General features: G+C 40.5%; 1 protein-coding gene across 7 annotated transcripts in view; it reads right to left on the bottom strand.

Annotated features, from left to right (window-relative positions):
* TENM2 (teneurin transmembrane protein 2) overlaps positions 1-19,662 on the bottom strand; it is a 1,294,091-nt gene that overhangs the window by 382,122 nt on the left and 892,307 nt on the right. For 5 of the 7 annotated variants that reach the window (XM_030927458.1, XM_010358204.2, XM_010358202.2 and 2 more), the window contains one exon: positions 9,942-10,151. The exons of the other annotated variants lie outside the window; for them this stretch is intronic. In XM_030927458.1, the coding sequence (XP_030783318.1) occupies positions 9,942-10,151 (210 nt within the window). The remainder of the gene's footprint in view (positions 1-9,941; positions 10,152-19,662) is intronic. 7 annotated transcript variants of the gene reach the window in all.

A 19,662-nucleotide genomic window follows, 5' to 3' on the forward strand; every position in this document is an offset into this window, starting at 1 on the left:
CTCACAGCGTAAAGGTGCCCATGTCCTCCAGTCAAAACACCACCAGGCAGGAGCACACTGTGGCCTAACACAGTTGATTAACTCATGAGGGAGAAGACACACAAGGGGAGCCAGAAGGGTGCTTCAGTAAGAGTGTTAGAAAGGGCTTGTGGGCTGGGTGCAGTGGCGCTCATGCCTGTAATTCCAACACTGTGGGAGGCAGAGGTGGGCGGATCACCTGAAGTCAGGAGTTTGAGGCCAGCCTGTCCAACACAGTGAAACCCTGTCTCTACTAAAAATACAAAAATTAGCCGGGCGTGGTGGCATAGGCCTGTAATCCCAGCTACTCGTGAGGCTGAGGCAGTGGAATTGCTTGAGCCCAGGAGACGGAGGTTGCAGTGAGCCAAGGTCACGCCACTGCACTCTAGCCTGGCCAACAGAGCGAGACTCTGTCTCAAAGAAAAAACAAAACAAAACAAAACAAAAAACAAAAAAACAGTAGTCACCCCATTTTAGCCTAGAGAGAGGGGTGTTTTGTATTTTTGTTGTTTGGACAGTGACTTTGGTTTTGTCTGTATTGAGGCAAGATCATGGTGTGGTCTTCTTGTCATCTTATTTTACGTCACCACAACCATGGAGTGGCCTCGTGCTGGTGTTCTGTAAGATTGTTTATGTTCAGTAGGAGAACACTACAACCTAGCTGTGAGTGACAAGCCACCTCCTAATACACCTAAGCCTAGTTTTTATTGTCAAGTCTGTTCCCAGAATCAAGAGCTGCTTTTATCTTTCTCATTGGTGAGGATTAAATGAATTACCATTTGTAAAAATTTAGAAAAATGGCTGCCATAGTATAAATAAATACTTTAACAGTATTTGTTGCATGACACCAAAAGCATAGACAACAAAAGTAAAAATAGATATGTTGGACCACACCAAGATTAAAAACCCTTACACATCAAAGGACACCATCAAAGAATGAAAAGATAACCTATGGGATAGGATAAAATATTTGCAAATCACCTATTTGATAAGCAGTTGGTATCCAGAATATATAAAGAGCTCCTACAACTCAACAATATCAACAAAAAACAAATGATCTGTTTAAAAATTAGGCAAATGACTTGAATACACATTTCTTCAAAGAAGATATAAAAACAGGCAATAAGCACATGAAAAGAACTAATCATTAGAGAAATGCAAATCAAAACCATGAAGAAATACCATTTCACACCAATAGGATAGCTGTTATCAAAAACACAGAAGGTAACAAGCATTGGAGAGAATGTAGAGAGATTGGAGCCCTTGTGTATTGCTGGTGGGAATGTACAGTGGTGCAAACACTGTACAAAACAGCACGTTAAATCTTTAAAAAATTAAGTATAGAATTACTGTATGATTCAGTGATTCCACTTTTGGTGACACATCCAAAAGAGGTCAAAGCAGATGCTCAATTATTTGTATACCAATATTCCTAGCAGCATTATTCACAATAAACAAAAGCTAGAAACCACCCAAGTGTCTAGTAAGGGAGGAGTGAATAAACAAAATGTGGTATATAGGGAAAATGGAATAGTTTTCAGCTTTAAAAGGAAGAAAATTCTGTCCTGTAGAATTACATGCTACAACATGGATGAAACTTGAAGACATTATGCTAAGTGAAATAAGTCCATCACAAAAGGACAGATACTGTGTAATTTTATTGATATGAGGTACTTAGACACAAATTCATAGAGACAGAAATAAAATAGTGATTGCCAGGGGCTGAGGGAAAGGGAGTTAGTGTTTAATGGGTATAGAGTTTCTGTTGAGGAAGATGAATATGTTTTAGAGATGGATGGTTGTGATGGCTGCGTAACAATGCGAACATACTTAAAGCCATAGAACTGTACACTTAAAAATAGTGTAAATGGTAATTTCATGTTATATATATTTGCCCACAATAGAACATTGTTGTTAAATTAGAAAGCAAGTACTCTCAAACCCAATCATTGCTTCAATTGTCTAAGCCTCTTTTAACGGTGTTTAGATGTATCAGAACGCCATTTAAATATTTATAACAGCTTTAGGACTAGTAGACACTTATTATTGTTTTACAGATAAAAATACTAAGGTATAGATTAAGTAAGTTGCTCAAGATTATAGTGTTAGAAAGTGGCTGACCTATGATTTGAATCTATGTAGTGTGGATGTCAGAGTCCACACTCTTCATGATTATTTTGGATATGGGTCTAAGAGATGTACCCAGGGCTGGGGCTATAATTTCTGTTGAAACTGCCCACTGGTAAAATAATGAAATCCTTTGATTCAACCCAAGAATTAAGACATCTCTAACAAGGGACTGGGGACACTTTTAAAAATGACTATTGAATATTATGCAGGAAGCTAGTTAGAATTGAATCTACTCTTTAAGAGAATTTGGGAGAAGCTGAAGTTCTGGGTAAAAATTACTAGGGCAGGAACTGTTAAGATATCAGTTGTAGTTCCCAGTCTCTGGGCTTGCCTAGGACATCTTTCTGTATGTACCAAGCAGCCAGGGACAGAAATGGAGAGATAGAATGTACACAATGTCTATCGACCCTGAGAATTTTGTCAATATCGACATTATTTGCTGAGAAAGAGCAGTTCTCTGCCGTCTGTCACTTCCATGCTGTGCATCTCTAAAGGAATTACCTGTCCATCTTGATTGTGTGCTCATTTGCACCATGGTGCAAAAGAGTGGTCCTGACTCTAGTTGGGCTGGAAATTGCTGGACCTACAAACTACACGTGTGTGTGTGTGTGTGTGCGCGCACACGCACACGTGCTCATGTGCAGTATTTGTCTGTTTCAAGAAGGCACAAAGGAAAAGAAGGAAAAGTCTAATCTCTATTTGCTATATTGCTAGGCAAGTTAACAATGCCGAGAGAGTCCTGAGGACTATTTGTTCCCAATTATTCGGGTGGGAGACCTTGTTTAGGAGGCCAGGGTAAGGGTCTTTGGGAGCCCAGGTTTGTGTTGGTGGAGCTGTACTTTCTCTCCTTGATGGGATTGCCATCAACATTTTCAGCCAAGTGTTATAACATCCCAAAACCTCTCTTCTCAACTTTTGCATGTAAGTTACAAGGATCTGTTTTGCATGACTGTGTAGGCCTTAGTTTTGACAATGTCCCAGATATTGGGATGAAATCCACACTATACAGAGGAGGAGTTGGGGAGCCTCTAACATTGCGACAGCTTGGTCCAGCCAGATACAAGGAGCTTACAGACACAAGAATACTAGAACAAGAGGCCTTTTAAGTCAATGCTCAATCTAATCAGATAGGGAAACTGAGGTTCATGATGATTGATATGGTTTGGCTGTGTTCCCACTCAAAATCTCATCTTGAATTGTAATTCCCTTAATCCCCACATGTCAAGAGTGGTACCAGGTGGAGGCAATTGGATCACAGGGCAGTTTCCTCCATGCTGTTCTCATGATAGTGAGTGAGTCTCACGAGATCTGATGCTTTTATAGGCATCTGGCATTACCCCTGTTTGCACTTCTCCTTCCTGCTGCTTTGTGAAGAAGGTGCCATTCTTCCCCTTCACCTTCTGCCATGATTGTACATTTCCTTAGGCCTCCCCAGTCATGTAGAACTGTGAGTCAATTAAGTCTCTTTCCTTTATAGATTACCCAGTGTCGGGTGTTTCTTCATAGCAATGTGAGAACAGACTAATACAATGATTGAATGACCTGACAAAAATCATGCTGTGAATCAGGAGCAGTGTGAAGAAAATTCAAGTTCTCCAACTTTCACTTTAGAGCCTCCCCACTACATTAATGGTTCCAAGACTTGTCAGAGCACAGGCTTCACCTGAAGGGAATGGTAAATGCAGAGTTCCTTAGCCCCTCCTGAGCTTAGGGAATCAGAATCTCCAGGTAAAGTGTCTGGGGATATGTGTGTTTGCCAAACAGTGGGGGTGAAGGGTATTTTGTGATGCCGTATTTAGTTTTAAGAAATCTTTAAAAAATTGTAACCCGTGCCCTTTAATACAATGCTTTCACTGTCTGTTGTATATCTCAATCAGCCAAACAAATATTCTGAGGTTAACATTTAACAGAGGAGTGAGGAGAAAAGTCTCTGCAATTAGGAAGGTTAAGGTTGAAGCCGAAATCCTTCACTTTCCAGCTTTATGACTTTGGTACGTTACTTGACCTCTTTGTGACATGGTTTTGTCATCTATAAAATGGGTATGATGATAATCCTTGATGCATTGGGAGGTGGGGGGCACCAAATACAAGTACATGAAGAAAGTCATATTAAGTACTTAGCATACTAACTAGTGTTGAGGGAGAAAAAGGTCCATGAGCTGAGAGCCCAAGTCCTTTGTGGTTCTGCATTTGGGGCAAGAGAGATGGCTATTTCTGTGACCTCTACAGAAAAGATAACATGCTGGACTTAGCCTGTACTACCCAGTGGGCCGAGAACCCACCCAGAGGAGAGGTAGCTGGAATCAGACCTCTGCCTGGATGCCAGGAAGGAGCCACAGGTAGTTCTGAATGTCTAAACCAGACATCCAAGGGACTTGGGGAAGAACCTGGAGTCAAAGTGGCTCATGCACAGTACAGATCCAACATGGGAAAGTGAATGATGTTTGCACTTGATATCCTGATCCCAAAATCAAGAGTGAAAAATAAAGGTGGTTATTATAGACACTCATTCATTTATTTAACAAATACTTAGTGAGTGTCTACTATGAATCTGTCACCAGGGAAACTGCAGTGGAGGTCCCTGAAGAATGAAGTGATGCTGGGAGGAGGAAGAAAAGCTGATAAAGAGCACAATAAGCAGTTAAAATGCAGAACATTAGGAGAAGTGGGATAAATAATCACAGGATATACAATGACTTTTGTAAAAAAGAGCGAGATAGTATTATCAGCACCATACAATCATCAATGTGCATAAGAACTGCTGTGAGCTATTCAGGGAATCCTAAATTAAATTAAATTACAATGGGCATAATCTGCTTAGGGAGGCAAGAAAATTTACAACATCTCAGAAAAAAATTTCTTTCTAAAACCTAAGATATATAAGGAGAAGAAGTTTCATTAAGTTAAAAATATCGACTTCTTCCTTGTCCCAAATCCAGCCCCATGGATGGATCCTTGGGACCAGATGAGTGAGGCTGTCCTGAAGTTTTCATGAGAGGATATCAATTCTAACCTCCATGTGGCTGTCAGGACAGATCTATAACACAGAACATCTGCTTTTCGGGTCCTGAATGGTGACTTTAACCTCAAAGTCTGCTAATTCCCATAAAACTTCAGTTATGAGCAATGATATTTAAGGTCTGTTGCCTATAGGACATGAAATTTACATGGTCCCTTAGTAGAACTAAGGTTTGTCTATCGATCAAGTTTTGCCCTTGGACTGTGCAAATATTGGACATTTGTAGAATTGTTTTTACATGGAAAGTGTGTTCTATGTCTTATTTAGAGGGAGGTTACAAGGAATTTTGACAGGAAATTAGCATATGTATTATATGATGTTACTAAGAATCCAGTCATCTGGATACACACATGAGCTCCTTTATGACCAACTTTTTTCTGGCCTCATTGTGAGGATTCACAGAATTTCCCTGAAATGACTGATTTGCTTTTATCTCATGGGGTGTTATGCATCTTCTTTTCTCTATGTTTCCCTTTTTGCTTTGGTTGCTAGGAAGCTTAAAATCAAGTTCTCTATCTTAAATAATGGAATAGGACTTTATACATTTGAGCATATATGTATACCTTTCCCCCTAAATTTTTCCTTTACCTTTATTGTATCATCTAATTATAGCTTATTTTTTTTTTTAAACAATTGTTGGCTGGGCATGGTAGCTCACACCAATGATCCTAGCACTTTGGGAGGTGGAGGTGGGTGGGTCATTTGAGGCCAGGAGTTCGAGAGCAGCTTGGCCAACATGGTGAAAACCCATTTCTACTAAAAATACAAAAATCAGTCGGGTATAGTGGTGTGCACCTGTAATCCCAGTTACTAGGGAGACTGAGGCATGAGAATCACTTGAACCTGGGAGGCAGACGTTGCAGTGAGCCAAGGTCACGCCATTGTACTCCAGCCTGGATCAACAAGACTTTGTCTCAAAAAAAAAGTAACAATTGTTATAAGCTGTTACATATGAGGGAGGTGCAAAAAAGGAATGAATGAATGAATGAATGAATGAATCTCATTTGTTTTATGATGCCTGATAAATTAGACAGGCAACTTATTGATCTTAGGCAACCCCAAAGCCTGCTGATTTTGATATTCTATTTTCATTTAGAATTAACTAAGACATTGCTCTTTTAAAAAGGGTCAAGGCACCCTTCATGTGCTCAGTTACAAACAGAGACTCTCTGATTGGGACAGCTCTTTTGCCACATAAGCTCTACCAAAATGTCCTGGTTAGGGCATCTTGGTTACTACATTTCTTATGTGTATAGTTTGATGCTACTAATGAGTATTCAAAGCCCCTTTATTTAAACTTTAAAGAAAACTAAAATTCAATGTTTCACAGATAGAGGAAAGCCAGTGCTTTTAGAAGATAATATGGTTGCTTGTCTATTTTCTGCATCATATGCTGAGAGCAAACTGCAAACCCTATTCTGATTTGGAAGGTAGTCTCATTCTTCCATCTGCAGGAGCCTCCATTATGCTGCTGCTGGGATCTAGATTTTTTTTTTTTTCCAGATGAGTTGTTTCATAGGATTTGAAATTATGCTTCTGTATACAAGAAACATCTCTGGAGTAACCTGCTCTGGCAGAAGGTCAGAACACAGAATGAGCCACTCGCTGGAGCTCAGCTATCTGAAAGAAAATGCTTAAGGGGGAGAGAAACATCACTCCTGTAAACATCTCACTAACTATACCTGGGTATATGCTTGATTGGCATAGATTGAGGGTTAGAGCAATTTGGCTCCAAAGGTGGCAAGGTTTGAGTACCGTCCAGTAAAGAATGCACTGCTGTCATAGAAAATAATGACACTCAAGCCATAAAGATGAAGCTTTGTTGTTGCTTTGAGGAGTTTTCACGTTGGGGAAAAACATTTTAGTTCCTGTAGTTTATGTTCTGTTTGTTTCTAAAGAGCAGGTGTTCCGTGGGCAGGAACTGTGTACTGTGACCCTCCTAATGATGGGCTTCACCGACATCAAATAATAACAGCAACTATAAGAGGAGAGCAGGAAATAATGTTTTACTGTCGTGTATCGGCTGATGTATTGAAAAGTGTTTTATTTCACCTAAGAAAGAGACACAGACCAAAGTAGTACCAGATTCTCAGAACACAGGGTCATTGCCAAGAGACAAATTTAAAAAATTCTGTGTAATTAACCAACTAAATGCAACACACCCAAACACACGGCCACTTTGTTTGTGCTGTGACACTTCCTGAAAAATTCAGCCCCTTTCATCAGACTCAATTCAAAACACTCAGACATAGCTCTGCACTTTGCATCTTCCATGTCAAACTCTATTTTCAATCCTTTATGTCAAATTTAAATTCATGGCAACTGCATTCAGATCCTGATAGAATCCCCAATTTGCCCTTAAATCCATTCCACAAGAAACACACACACACACACACAGATGTGAGCACACGCACACTCGAACTTGATTTGCTCTCATTTTAGCTAAGCCAGAGTCCAGAATTTCAAATGACTGCCTGTTGACCGGAGCTTTAACAAACTCTCTGATGATAAGTACCTGCTGAAAACAAGGGTATTGCACAATTGGGTCTTCATCCCCTCAGTTGAAGAAATCATATCATCACAGCTCCTGTTTGGGATGAAAATGGACCCTTAAATTTTCTGTGGCATTTTCTCCTGTTACTGAAGCTTAAATCGCTATCAGTCTTAAGTGAGCTGAACAAATTGGTGTGAGTGATGAAAAATGGATAAGTTTGATTCTGAACACACAGATCTGTTGTGTCCACCAAAATGAGGTCTTGATTAGGCATAAAGCTGACATAAATATCCTATCAACAAGTTTCAATCTGATACACTGTCCAAAAGAAAGGAAATCACTCACTGCATTATTGCTAAGAAAACATTCCAGATGGCCTCAAGATATGAACTGACCTCTCTTATGGAAATCATCATTGCCTGGGTATCCATATATGCATAAAAGGATATAGTTTTTAAAAGCTCATTTTATCCCTAATAATTGTCTGTTTTTAAAAAGCTATCAGCAGGTGCACCTCATTTCAAAAGCCTCTTGTCCTTCATAATACAATATTCATCACGATTACATAGTATGAAATAAAAAGCAGCAAAACATAAGTGAAGGTAGTTCAATTAAATGCAACATAATCTCTGCAGCAAAAAAAGGGCTCTGTAGCTAAAATCAGGTTCTGATGAAAGTAAAAAGGGAATATATTTCCACATATTTTTAATTATATAGAATTTCCTCAAACATGATTTTTCATAATATATTCCATTAAGTTAACATCATATTTGAAGAAAGAGCATTTTCCGATTTCATTTTAAGCCTGATTTTGAGCAATTACAGTGTCATTGTTCCACGGTAGAAAGGTTGAATTCATTTACTGTGTGGTTATGCTAGTTATGATTGATGTCTCTTCTCCAAATGATAAACCAATCACCCCAATGATGTAATGTCATTTTAAGAGTGCCATAATCACATTTCTCTCAAACTAGAAGCTCTGATGAGTTCTAATAAAGATTTATGGTAGATTAAAGGCCTTCATAATATCAACAATGGATTGCTCATTTGATGAGAGATTTGATTAGGTAATTTTTTTTGAAAAAGAATGTGAGTTTACTAAATATATCAGGCCTGGCTATGAAGAAGGGCATGGGCCATCCTAAGTAGCAGTCCATCATTCCATTTCCAGAATGAGTCATCTTAAATGTATTTGGGAGGTCCTCTCTAATTGTAGAGGTTGGGCCCAGTGGTGGGTGGCATATACTCCTGGGTGGAGCCTAAACACAATCTCATCAAGACCCACTCTCGGCATGGAAAGCTCTGTGTTGCTTTGGATGGGATATGCTAATGAACCTCATGAGTGGCCATTTCAGAAGATACTTCCCAACCCTTAAGTTTTGCAAATGTCTCTCCTTGGGCCATGGATACTTAAACTCCAGTTATTGCCCATTCCTACATTCAGATGTTCACGTGAACATAACATCAACAGGAGAAATCGAAATAAGGCATGATTATTTCTGGGTCCAGGGCAATTCCACCCAAGATTCAGAGATTGGGAACTAAGACAGTGGCCACAAAATCCTCCAAAGTGGGACAGGGCCTTGGGTCCAGTCTGTCTGTTCTGTGAATGAGAAAGTCAAAATAAGAACTATGGATTTAGAGGCAGTATTTATCATAGTACCACACCATCAACTTGTTAAATTCAAGTGAGGTCACAAGTAAAGAGTTACAGGAGAGGTCACCCCCCAAACACTTCAGACTTGGCAAGACATTCAGTATTGACGTCAAGGGAACACATTGCAATTTCAAAATCATCAAAATAAGCAAGGACTAGAAGTTAAAAGCCAAAACAAACAAACAACAACAACATCAAAAAACCAAAAAACAAAACAAAACAAACAAAAAAACCCAGGGGATCTGAGATACACAAAAATTGGTGTGAGGGTGTCTAGGGTCACTCAGCTATGCCCAGTATCGTAGTAATACAAAATTCATTGTGCCAGTGTCTCTTTGCACTTCACCTTTGAGACCAGCATGCTCACACATGCAGCAATGGGGAAATGCCTTCCACTGAAGGAGGCCCAAACCCTGTTACGATAAGCAAAACCTCTTCAATAACTTCGACCTTCTACAAATGTATCTTGAAAACACCATGCCACAAAACGACAAATGCATTTCACCTTGATGCTCCCCACACCACCTTCCCCCAGCCCTTGTTTCAGCGTTGTCATTTTGCTGGAGAATCAAGAATGTCACTCACAAAACACCACACATTCAGACACCACAGAGTTTCCTTACCACTGCTGGAGGCTTGCTGGGGCCCTGAGCATGCTCTGAGCAGGTATGAATTGGGGGAGAATTCCTCATCAGGGTTGGTGTCCATGATTTGATGGGAGGTGTTGCTGTCTAGCAATGGCATCTGGCAGCTAACTGGTGGAGGATTATGGGAGCTAGGCAGCTGAGCAGATGGGAGGAGACTAGGCGAGGATGTAGGTGGAATGGGACGACCTGGGAAAGAGGACAGAGGGGTCAAAGGTCAGCAATGAGTGTCTTGAGAGCATCCCAAGAAAGTTACATTGAAACCAGCTCACAATACAAATATAAAAAAAAAAAAAAAAAGAAATGAAATGCTCCAGATGTGCTTTTTTTTTTTTTTTTTTTTTTTTTTTTTTTTTTTTTTTTTTAAGAGTGGTTTGATGTTTCTCCTAAATTCATATTTTAGGTAGTTGCATATTTCAGCAAAAGGACATGAGCAAAAATATCATGTACACAGCTGAAATGAAATCAGTCTAGAAACCATCCAGTTTCTTTTACCGCCTCTGCTATAGTCCTAATCTAAGTCCTCATTATCTCTCTCTGAGCTACCTCCTTGCTGGTCTCACTGCTTCCACTCTTGGCACATAATCCACCTACTCCCCATTGTCCCAATCCTATCTCCGCAGCAGCCAGAATGAAATTTTAAGGTGAGGAATCAGATTGTATCACTCGCCTGCTTAGCACCCTCCAATGACTTCCCATTGCTTGCAGAAAGAAACCCAAACTCCTTATGATGACCTACTTGTCTTGAGTACTCCAGCCCATAGCTGCCTCTCCCACCTCACTCTCATAGTAACCCTTACGACTCTCCACGTGGCCCCTTAGTCTCTAGCCAATATGATCATCTTTATTTCTGTTGCTTGAACACACCAAGCCATTCCACCTTTAGAATCTTCACACTTCCTGCCCCCTCTATGCTGGACACCACCCCCAAGCCCCCACCCCAACACCTTGCCAACATTCACAGTCTCACTTCTTCTCTTCAATCAACCCTTCCATGTTTGCCTCCTTGAAATTTGCCCATCTACCTGCTCCAGGCAACTACTCCGCTTACATTTCTTCATAGCCCTTACTACTCTTTGAATGCAGGCATCTTGTTTATTTTATTCACCCCCTGCATCTCCAATGTCTTTCTAAAGAATAGCATCTGCTGAATGAATGAACAAAAATGAGATACTCTAAAAAAACCAGACTCATTAGTTTGAGGTAGAAGTGAAAGAGTGGTGGAAAAGGTGATGCATTGGCATCCCAAAGAATTGACCAATATCCCCACTCTCTTCATTATGTGGTTTTTGGAACACCATGATTGTGGTTTTCGGACAAAGAAAAGCACAGACTCTCTAGCCTTGAGGAGGAGCAGTCAGTCCAGCAGAAGGCTCAGTGACATGGAGCTGCCCTTGGGTCAAGAAATTGTCCTCCCACACACAGGCTGCTGCATCCTCTCTTTCACATGACAGGGAGCTCCTGGCAGCCAAATTGCTGGGCGAGGACAATCACCACCTACACTTTTGCCTGCTTCATCCTTCCATCTTGGGGTCTTTGCAGTTGCTTTCCTGCTGGTTTGCTCATTTGGGAAGTTCAGGAAAATGAGCCAAGAGAAGCAGCCCATGGCATATGTTCTAAATCTGGGGGTGTGGAAGGAAGGACAGAACATTGAGAAAGCAAACCTGAGGACCAGGTGAGTGTTGCAACCCGAGTAAGAAGTATCTGAGACAGAAGAACTGTGTGTTCCTGCTTTTAGATGTACTGCTGATGTAGCGACATCGGCAGACACCTCAAATGAATGTCAATTTTTATTGTCACTTTTATAATTGTATTTTCTGATTCATTATTCGGTACATTTAATGCTATTTATGGGTTCATTTGGTTCAATAAAATGTATGTGTATTTTGCTAGACCTTGAGGATACAAAAATAAGTAATACACCAACCCTGCCCTCAGAGAGCTTATAGTCTAGTGGGAGACAGACAGGTAAATATGTCATTTCAGTGCCACATGATAAAAAGCAGAATAGTGGCATGTAATGACATGGTGCTGTGGGGGCAGAGAAAAGGGACACTTGTTTCAGCCTGGCCAGGTAGGAGTGGGGGTGTAGAGTCAAATAAGGATTCCTGGGAAAAGTGATGCCTGAGCAAACGTCCAAAGAGGAAAAAAGTGACTTCTGGTGAGAGAAAACAGGATGAATAGCACCAGAGGCATCAAACCCCTGGCCCATTACCCTTTTGAGGATGGGGGTGGCAGTAATAGGAGATGAGATACCCTTAAAACTTAAATGTTAGGGACTCCTGCACAGTAACAGAATAAAAATGGAGACAAATCATTCCTGAAATTGATCAGTTGATAAATGGAGTTTGACTTGAAAAACTCCCTTCCTTCGTGGCTGTTTGGGATTCATATAAGGCATGACTTTCTTGCTGGGTATTCTGGAAAAGGTAGACTGAACACACTGGAGTTTCATCAGAATCAATGCTAATGTTTAATCAATACATCACCCACCCCAGGTCTCCTTCTAAGCAAAATAACTAACATTATCATTAATAATTTAACTGCTGATGTTTCTTACACAATAACTATCTGCCACTTACTGTGCTAGTTCCTTTGTATGTATTATCTCATTTAATCCTCAAAACAATCCCTTGAGGTTAGAATTATTATATAGTCCCATAAAAGGAAATAACACATTCCCATTTTATACATGAGGAAACCAAGACACAGAGAGATTAAACTGCATAGCTAGTTAAGCAGCAGAGGCCAGGATGCAAACTTGTGTCTAACTATTTCAAAGTTCACCCTCTAACCACTCTACCTGATGCTTGCCCACACAGCAGCATGGTGAGAAAAAAGGGAAGACGTGACATAAAGGAAGGAGAGTGATTTACGGCAGATCATGTTTCCGGGTTCCCATCTCCCAATCCCAAGGGACTCTTCCGATTTCAAATAAGAAACATTTTTTTGAATAACCATTTACAGCACCTATCATCCGACAGAGTTCAAAGTTTTTCTTGTCATTTTGTTATAAAGTTCAAAGCAGCTCCTTCATAGCAATGTTACCCTCTGCCTTCTTCAAGGCTCCTGAACTCAGAGGAATCCTAACCAAGGCACTGTGAAGTTGGTGTTGACGTCCACTTAGCAGCGAGGCTCTGGTAGGAACAGATTTTAACTCACAATCAATAGGCTTTAAAGTTTGTGTTATTGAGGCATATCTGAAACTGCATGTTGAAGAACAAGGATGGCTGGAAGCCAATTTTTAAATTCCTTTGAGTGACTGAGGTGGAACTGAAGTTCAAGTGCAATTTTCCAGGAGCCTGATATGATAGTTGTGTGAAATCATTCTTTACATGAACTTTTTGAAATTTTGTTCAGCATGAATTCGTTTCATATAGTACAGACAGAGCTGCTTTTTAATTTATACAAATACAGACAATAGAAGAGCAGTCATAACACAATGAAAGCATTGGGGTTACTACAGTGTATTGAGAATACACATCACAGAATTGTCTGATTCCTGTTATTTTTCAGCCCACATTAAGCCCATGTTTTGGGAGCTCCTTCAACTCTGCTTGCTGGTACCTACCATTACTTGGGAAATTTCTCAGTCCCTAGCTCTGCCCCCAGCAAATGGTATGCTGTTTTCTCGCTTTCTTTCTTTTCTTTCTTTCCTTCCTTCTTTCCTTCCTTCCTTCCTTCCTTCCTTCCTTCCTTCCTTCCTTCCTTCCTTCCTTCCTTCCTTCCTTCCTTCCTTCCTTCCTTCCCTCCCTCCTTCCTTCTTTCCTTCCTTCCCTCCCTCTGTCCCTCCCTTTCTTCCTTCCTTCTTTCCCTCCCTTTCTCCTCCTTCCTCCCTCCCTCCCTCCCTCCCTCCCTCCCTCCCTCTCTCTCTCTCTCTCTCTCTCTCTCTCTTCTTCTTTCTTTCTTTCTTTCTTTCTTTCTTTCTTTCTTTCTTTCTTTTCCTTTCTTTTTCTTTCTTTCGACATGGTCTTGCTTGTTGCCCATGCTGGAGTGCAGTGGCGTGATCTCGGCTCACTGCAACCTCCGCCTCCTGGGCTCAAGTGATCCTCCCACCTCAGTCCCCACAAGTAGCTGGGATTACAGATGCAAGCCACTATGCCTGTCTAATTTTTGTATTTTTTGTATAGAAGGAGTTTCACTATGCTGCCCAGGCTGGTCTGGAACTCCTGAGTTCAAGTATCCACCTGACTTAGCCTCTCAAAGTGCTAGGATTACAGGTGTGAACACCACGCCAGCCCTGGTATGCTGTTTTCTGTCTGCTATGTCATTTGCTAGTTTTGTTCACTTATGCTACATTTCCCCCCCCACCCGACTATTCCAACTGACAGAGACCATCTGTACAGACATAAACAGGTTCCAAAGTACGGGGAGAAAACTGAAACTTCTACAGGCTCACTTTATACATCGTGATTTCTTACAGAAATGCTTAGTGTGGCATGGGCAGGTAACCAGGTGATAGGCATTCACCTGGTTCCCACTTTATGTACAACATCTGACTCTCCAACTATGTTGAAAGTTCCATTTTGAATGAGTATAGTCTCCAGCAAATGCACAGAAAACCAGGTTCAACTGATCTGTTAAAAAACAAAAGGAAACAGGCAAAGGCAGCAATATGTCTTTCATTAAACTCATATGGTCTTGTGTATGTGTGGGTGTGTGTGTACGTGTTTTCCAAGATCCCCATGTAAATCAAAGTCAAACTAATTATCTGTGTGATTGGATTAACCATGACCTTAAACTTGGGGACTAATCCAACTTTTTCTAATTTATCTGCTTCCAAATGAATACAATTTAGTGATAGTTTGAACTCATTATTTTTTTTTTTTTCTGATTAACGTACCGATAGCCCATTTTGTGCTAACTCTGATAGATTGGTAGTGGCTGTGTGGAATGCTGTGTTGAGAAGGACTGTCAGGAAGTCCTGGATTCAGTGGGAAACAGTGAAATCATCAATTAGAAATTTCATGGACGCGGAGTGGGGAGAGGTAGTAGATCACACTGCTTATTTGACAACCATGCTCCAGGTCCTCACTCATCACCCATTTCAGTCATACCTGAAAACTTTATCCTACACAACCGGTGGTTGAAACCATAGTGCTCTAACTCCCATTGTCTTAATTACAGAACCATCTTGCTCTTTAAGTTAATTTGGATCCTGACTTAGTTCCCCAAGACCAAAGGGCTACCAATCTCCTCTCCATCTCCAAAGCAGTAAATATTATTAGTGAAATTGCTGCTCTGCCCAACCCTTTTTAATATATTCACTAATTCATGACAGAGGGCATGTTGCAGATCAATTCCCGAAATTCACTTAAAACAACGGGCTCTTTTTTATTCAACAGATTAATGGCAAGCAGACATTAGAATGTTCTGTGTAGGCAATGCATAATTGATTTATGTAGTGATGAGAGGTCAGGATATTTGATGAAGCAAAGAGACATGCTCGGATAACAGTAACAAAAAAGGTACTAGGAATAATTGTATCCAAAATAATAAGTTCAATGACCTCATTACCACTTATATATATATGATCTTGCTTTACTCTAAGAAATGAGCTAAGTATTAAGTATTCTACACATATACACATATATACATTCTTTTACATTCACTACTTTCCTTTGAACTTAGTAAGATTATCCTCCCCATTTACAGGTAAGGACACTGAGGCTTAGTTAAACCGACTTTCCTAACATCATGCTGTTAGCAGGCAGCACAGCTGGGATTTGAACCCTGGTCATCTGACTCCAAAGCCCAAGCCTCGAGTAGTCCATTTGACTATGTTCCACATTAGACAAAAGTGCTAACAAATGAATAAGATGTGAATCCCAAACTCATGAGTCTTTTTCTGGAATGCACAATAGAAGTCATCCCAGAGGAGGTAATTAATCCTGGGCAGAAAGAAGGTTCTTCCTGGAAATAATCATGGTGCCCCACTCACACAGAAAAAAATAATTTGTAAGGAGAGAAAAAAGAACTTGAGTCAAAACTTAAAAATCCTCTGTGACTTCAAGAACTTAGTAAAAACATGGTTTTTGTGTTAAAGTTGAGTATTGCAAAAGTACTTACACTTAAGCAAGAGGATTTAAACAGTTGTCTTAATGATATTTCTTAATACCTGCTATTTATTCAGATGCTTTACTAAAGTATCTACTTTTCTCTAACTCTTTGGGGTTTGTGAAGCCCCTATGTGTGAAGGGGTCAAAAAGTGAGAAAAATTTACGTTATTTCTATGCAAATAAAAATATTTTCAATACCTGAGATACTGCTTTTGTTTGCATTTAATGATTTTTTAAAATGTGGTTCTCCTTGCCATTAAGACCCATAAGAATATTTTTCAGGAAAGTGCATCAGGTTTTTCAAGGTCTGCGTAGTTCTGCGTGTGCAGCTTTCAGAGGGCTATGTGACAAGATATTCTTCACCAAGGCTTCACCATGGGCTTCGAGGGAGCACTGGGGCATGGCAGCCAGGCCTGCTACTGCAGAAGCTGCAAGCTGCCCTGATAACAGTGACTCTCTGTCTCCAGCTCATTGCATTCACCACCACTGGAAAGGTGGGTTAAGCCACAGCACATTTATCTGTTCAGCCTATTTGATGTGCTGAACACCAGCCTCAGTGATTTTGCTTACGCCCCTTCCACACTTACCACCCACACTGTCAGTTGTTCAACAAGTATAGAGACTCTGGGGCGTGAATAACATACCCAAAGGTAAGAACCAAGATTCGAACTCAGGTTTGCGTATTGCCATAAACTACAATGGGCTATTCCTTAACCTAGAGTCACCTTACACTCAAATTCATCTGTGAGTTGGTTTCATTAAGCAAACCCAACCCATTCTCATTTTGTACCCTGCTCCAAATGAAACCCTGGGCTCCAACAGATGTAATACCCAATTGTCTTTTACAAACGTTTATTTCTCCCTTCATACCTGCCTTTTTTCTGTCTCTGTGCTGTGTAATTCATCCCCAACCTTGTAGCCCATCCAGTTTTCTTCCTCCAAAGCCCAAGGGAGGAATGGAGAGAGCACAGACTTCAGAGTCCGGCAGACTGAGCCCTTCCACTTACTCTATTACTTGGGAGTCTGAGCAACTCAGTTCACCTCTCTGAGCCTCTCTGATGATATTAACACCCACTCTACATGTTGTTGTGAAGGGTGGAGATGTTATATGTAGAACCCATAGAACAGTGTTTGACAGACAGTAGGGACAAGGGACCCAGATGGAGCTAATGAGACTTTTAGCTTACTGGTTCCAGCTGGTTCACAAGCACCTGCTGTGTATACATGACTATACCATAGGTAGGGAGACTGTAGTATTGATCATTATTGCAGAATGTGAAATGACCCCTAACAAATATAGCATCTGATTTTTTTTTTTTTTTTTTTTTTTTTTTTGAGACAGAATCTCACTCTCTGTCACTCAGGTTGGAGTGCAGTGGTGCAATCTTGGCTACTGCAATTTCCGCCTCATGGGTTCAAGTGATTCTCATGCCTCAGCCTCCTGAGTAGCTGGGATTACAGGCACGCACCATTACGCCCGGCTAATATTTGTATTTTTTAGTAGGGACTGGGTTTCAGCATGTTGGCCAGGTTGGTCTAGAACTCCTAACCTCAGGTGATCTGCCCACCTCAGCCTCCCAAAGTGCTGGGATTAAAGGCATGAGCCACCACACCTGGTCAGCATCTTAAACTTGAAATACAGATATATATTATGTATTTATATTTTACCTCTAATATTTATATTTTATATTTACATAATATTATGTATTTACATAAATCTACCTACCTACCTTCTATATTTCTGATAGCAGGCTGCTAATATTTAGTGCTAATGTTAGACTAGCTCAGTCATTCCCCACTGGGGCAATCCTGCTCCCCAGGAGACATTTGGCAATGTCTGGGAACTTTTTGGTTGGGGTGCTACTGGCATCTGATGGGTAGGGACAGGGGTGCTGTTAAACATCCTATAATGCACAGGACAATTTCCCACAACAAAGAATTATCCAGCCCCAAATACCGATAGTATTGAGGTTGAGAAATCCTGGGTTACCACATGTGATGGCTTTAGATAAGTATACTTTATGTTACATGACTAATTTTTAAGTTGCTCTTTTTTCCAGTTTATAAGCATTGGGTGGATATTAGAAGTAAAACATTTAATTCAGTCAGCCTTTTTCCCCCACCCAAGAAAACACCACAAAAATTAACTTAACGTATCATTGGGGAATTTAAGTCAGAAAGAGGCAAAATTTCCTCAAAGCAAGTCTAATTGTCACTGCGGGAAGTTACAGCATGCTTTTCCCCAGAGGTGAGAGAGATCTGTTTGACAAGAGAGGGTTGGGTGGTCTTTATGGAGGCAGGAGATTCAGAGGAGAATGTTACACCTCAGTTTTAGGTTATTTAACCTCACCTGAGGAATTTTCATTATGACCTCTTATGTCTTCTCAATGAGGCGATATCAGCCTGACTGGGTTTGTTCTATTCCACATCATCTCGCTTGAAGTTTTTATTTTTACAGTGGAAGACCTAATTGCCCTCTTCACTCACACTTCACTGAACCCACGAAAGCCCAGTTAAGCATTTTCTTGAAAACAAATCGTTTTCAGATGGCCCTGGCAAAACTATCCCAATTGTGAACAAGCTCTTATGCATAATTTATTGGAAGGGTGGCATGCTGTTGGACCTGCCCCAGTTAAAGGGCCTCTTGCAGGAGGAGCTCAAGCATGAACTGTCTTCACAGTTTGAGACCCTATGCATTTGGGTGTCATTACTATATCTCACCGACAACATGCATGTTTATATATCATATCTTCCTGGCAGCATTGCACTTCAGAAGGTGTCAAATATAGATGAGGCTATAGATGGAGAGTAGAGTCTGTTTTTAAAATAATTTCTATAATTTTCTAATGCTAGCCCTTTCATCTTCATGAGGTGAAATGCAGTGTTTCTTTGCAGCTTCCTCTTGCGAAGACACAAACTCACCTTAACTGCAGTGACACAACTGTTTACCAAAAGGCAATGTATCCTCAAATACTTTCTGACCAGAAATTTCTAATTGCTTGACACATGCAGCTTAATTACATCTCCCAGATCCTCTCAAAGGGAAAACCATTATTATGTTGGTCATGTGTAGTTGTCCAGATTGATGCTGTCTAGCAGACCTTATTGTGATGATGGGCGTGTTCTATATCCATAGTGTTTAGTACATGTGGCTATTGGACACTTGAAATGTGGCTAGTACAATTGAAAAACGGAATTTTTAATAGTATTAAGTTTTAGTGACATTTAGATAGCCACATCCAGCTAGTGGCTACCATGTTGGACAGCATAGTCTATACTATGGTTCTACCTTTCCAGTTACTGGTATGCTTAACTGTGTTCCTTCCCTTCATACAAAAGCCAACATCTTTCTGAATGCACAAATTTGCTCAGGTCAAGTTCCTTCTCTCAACTTTCCCAAGACATTCCATTGCCTATAGTATAGTTTAAACTCTGTTATCTTGTGCCAGACTCCCTCATTCCCTATGCTCTAAAAATGCCAAAACAACTGTCCTGGTGAATATGAATCATTCCCTTCTCATATCTCTCCCCGTGCATGGAAGATGCTCTCTCTTTGTTGGCAAATACCATTTTTCTTTTGAGATGGAGTCTCACTGTGTCACCCAGGCTGGAGTGCAGTGGTATCATCTCGGTTCACTGCA

This window comes from Rhinopithecus roxellana, chromosome 3 (genome assembly GCF_007565055.1).
Source record: "Rhinopithecus roxellana isolate Shanxi Qingling chromosome 3, ASM756505v1, whole genome shotgun sequence".
Taxonomy (NCBI): domain Eukaryota; kingdom Metazoa; phylum Chordata; class Mammalia; order Primates; family Cercopithecidae; genus Rhinopithecus; species Rhinopithecus roxellana.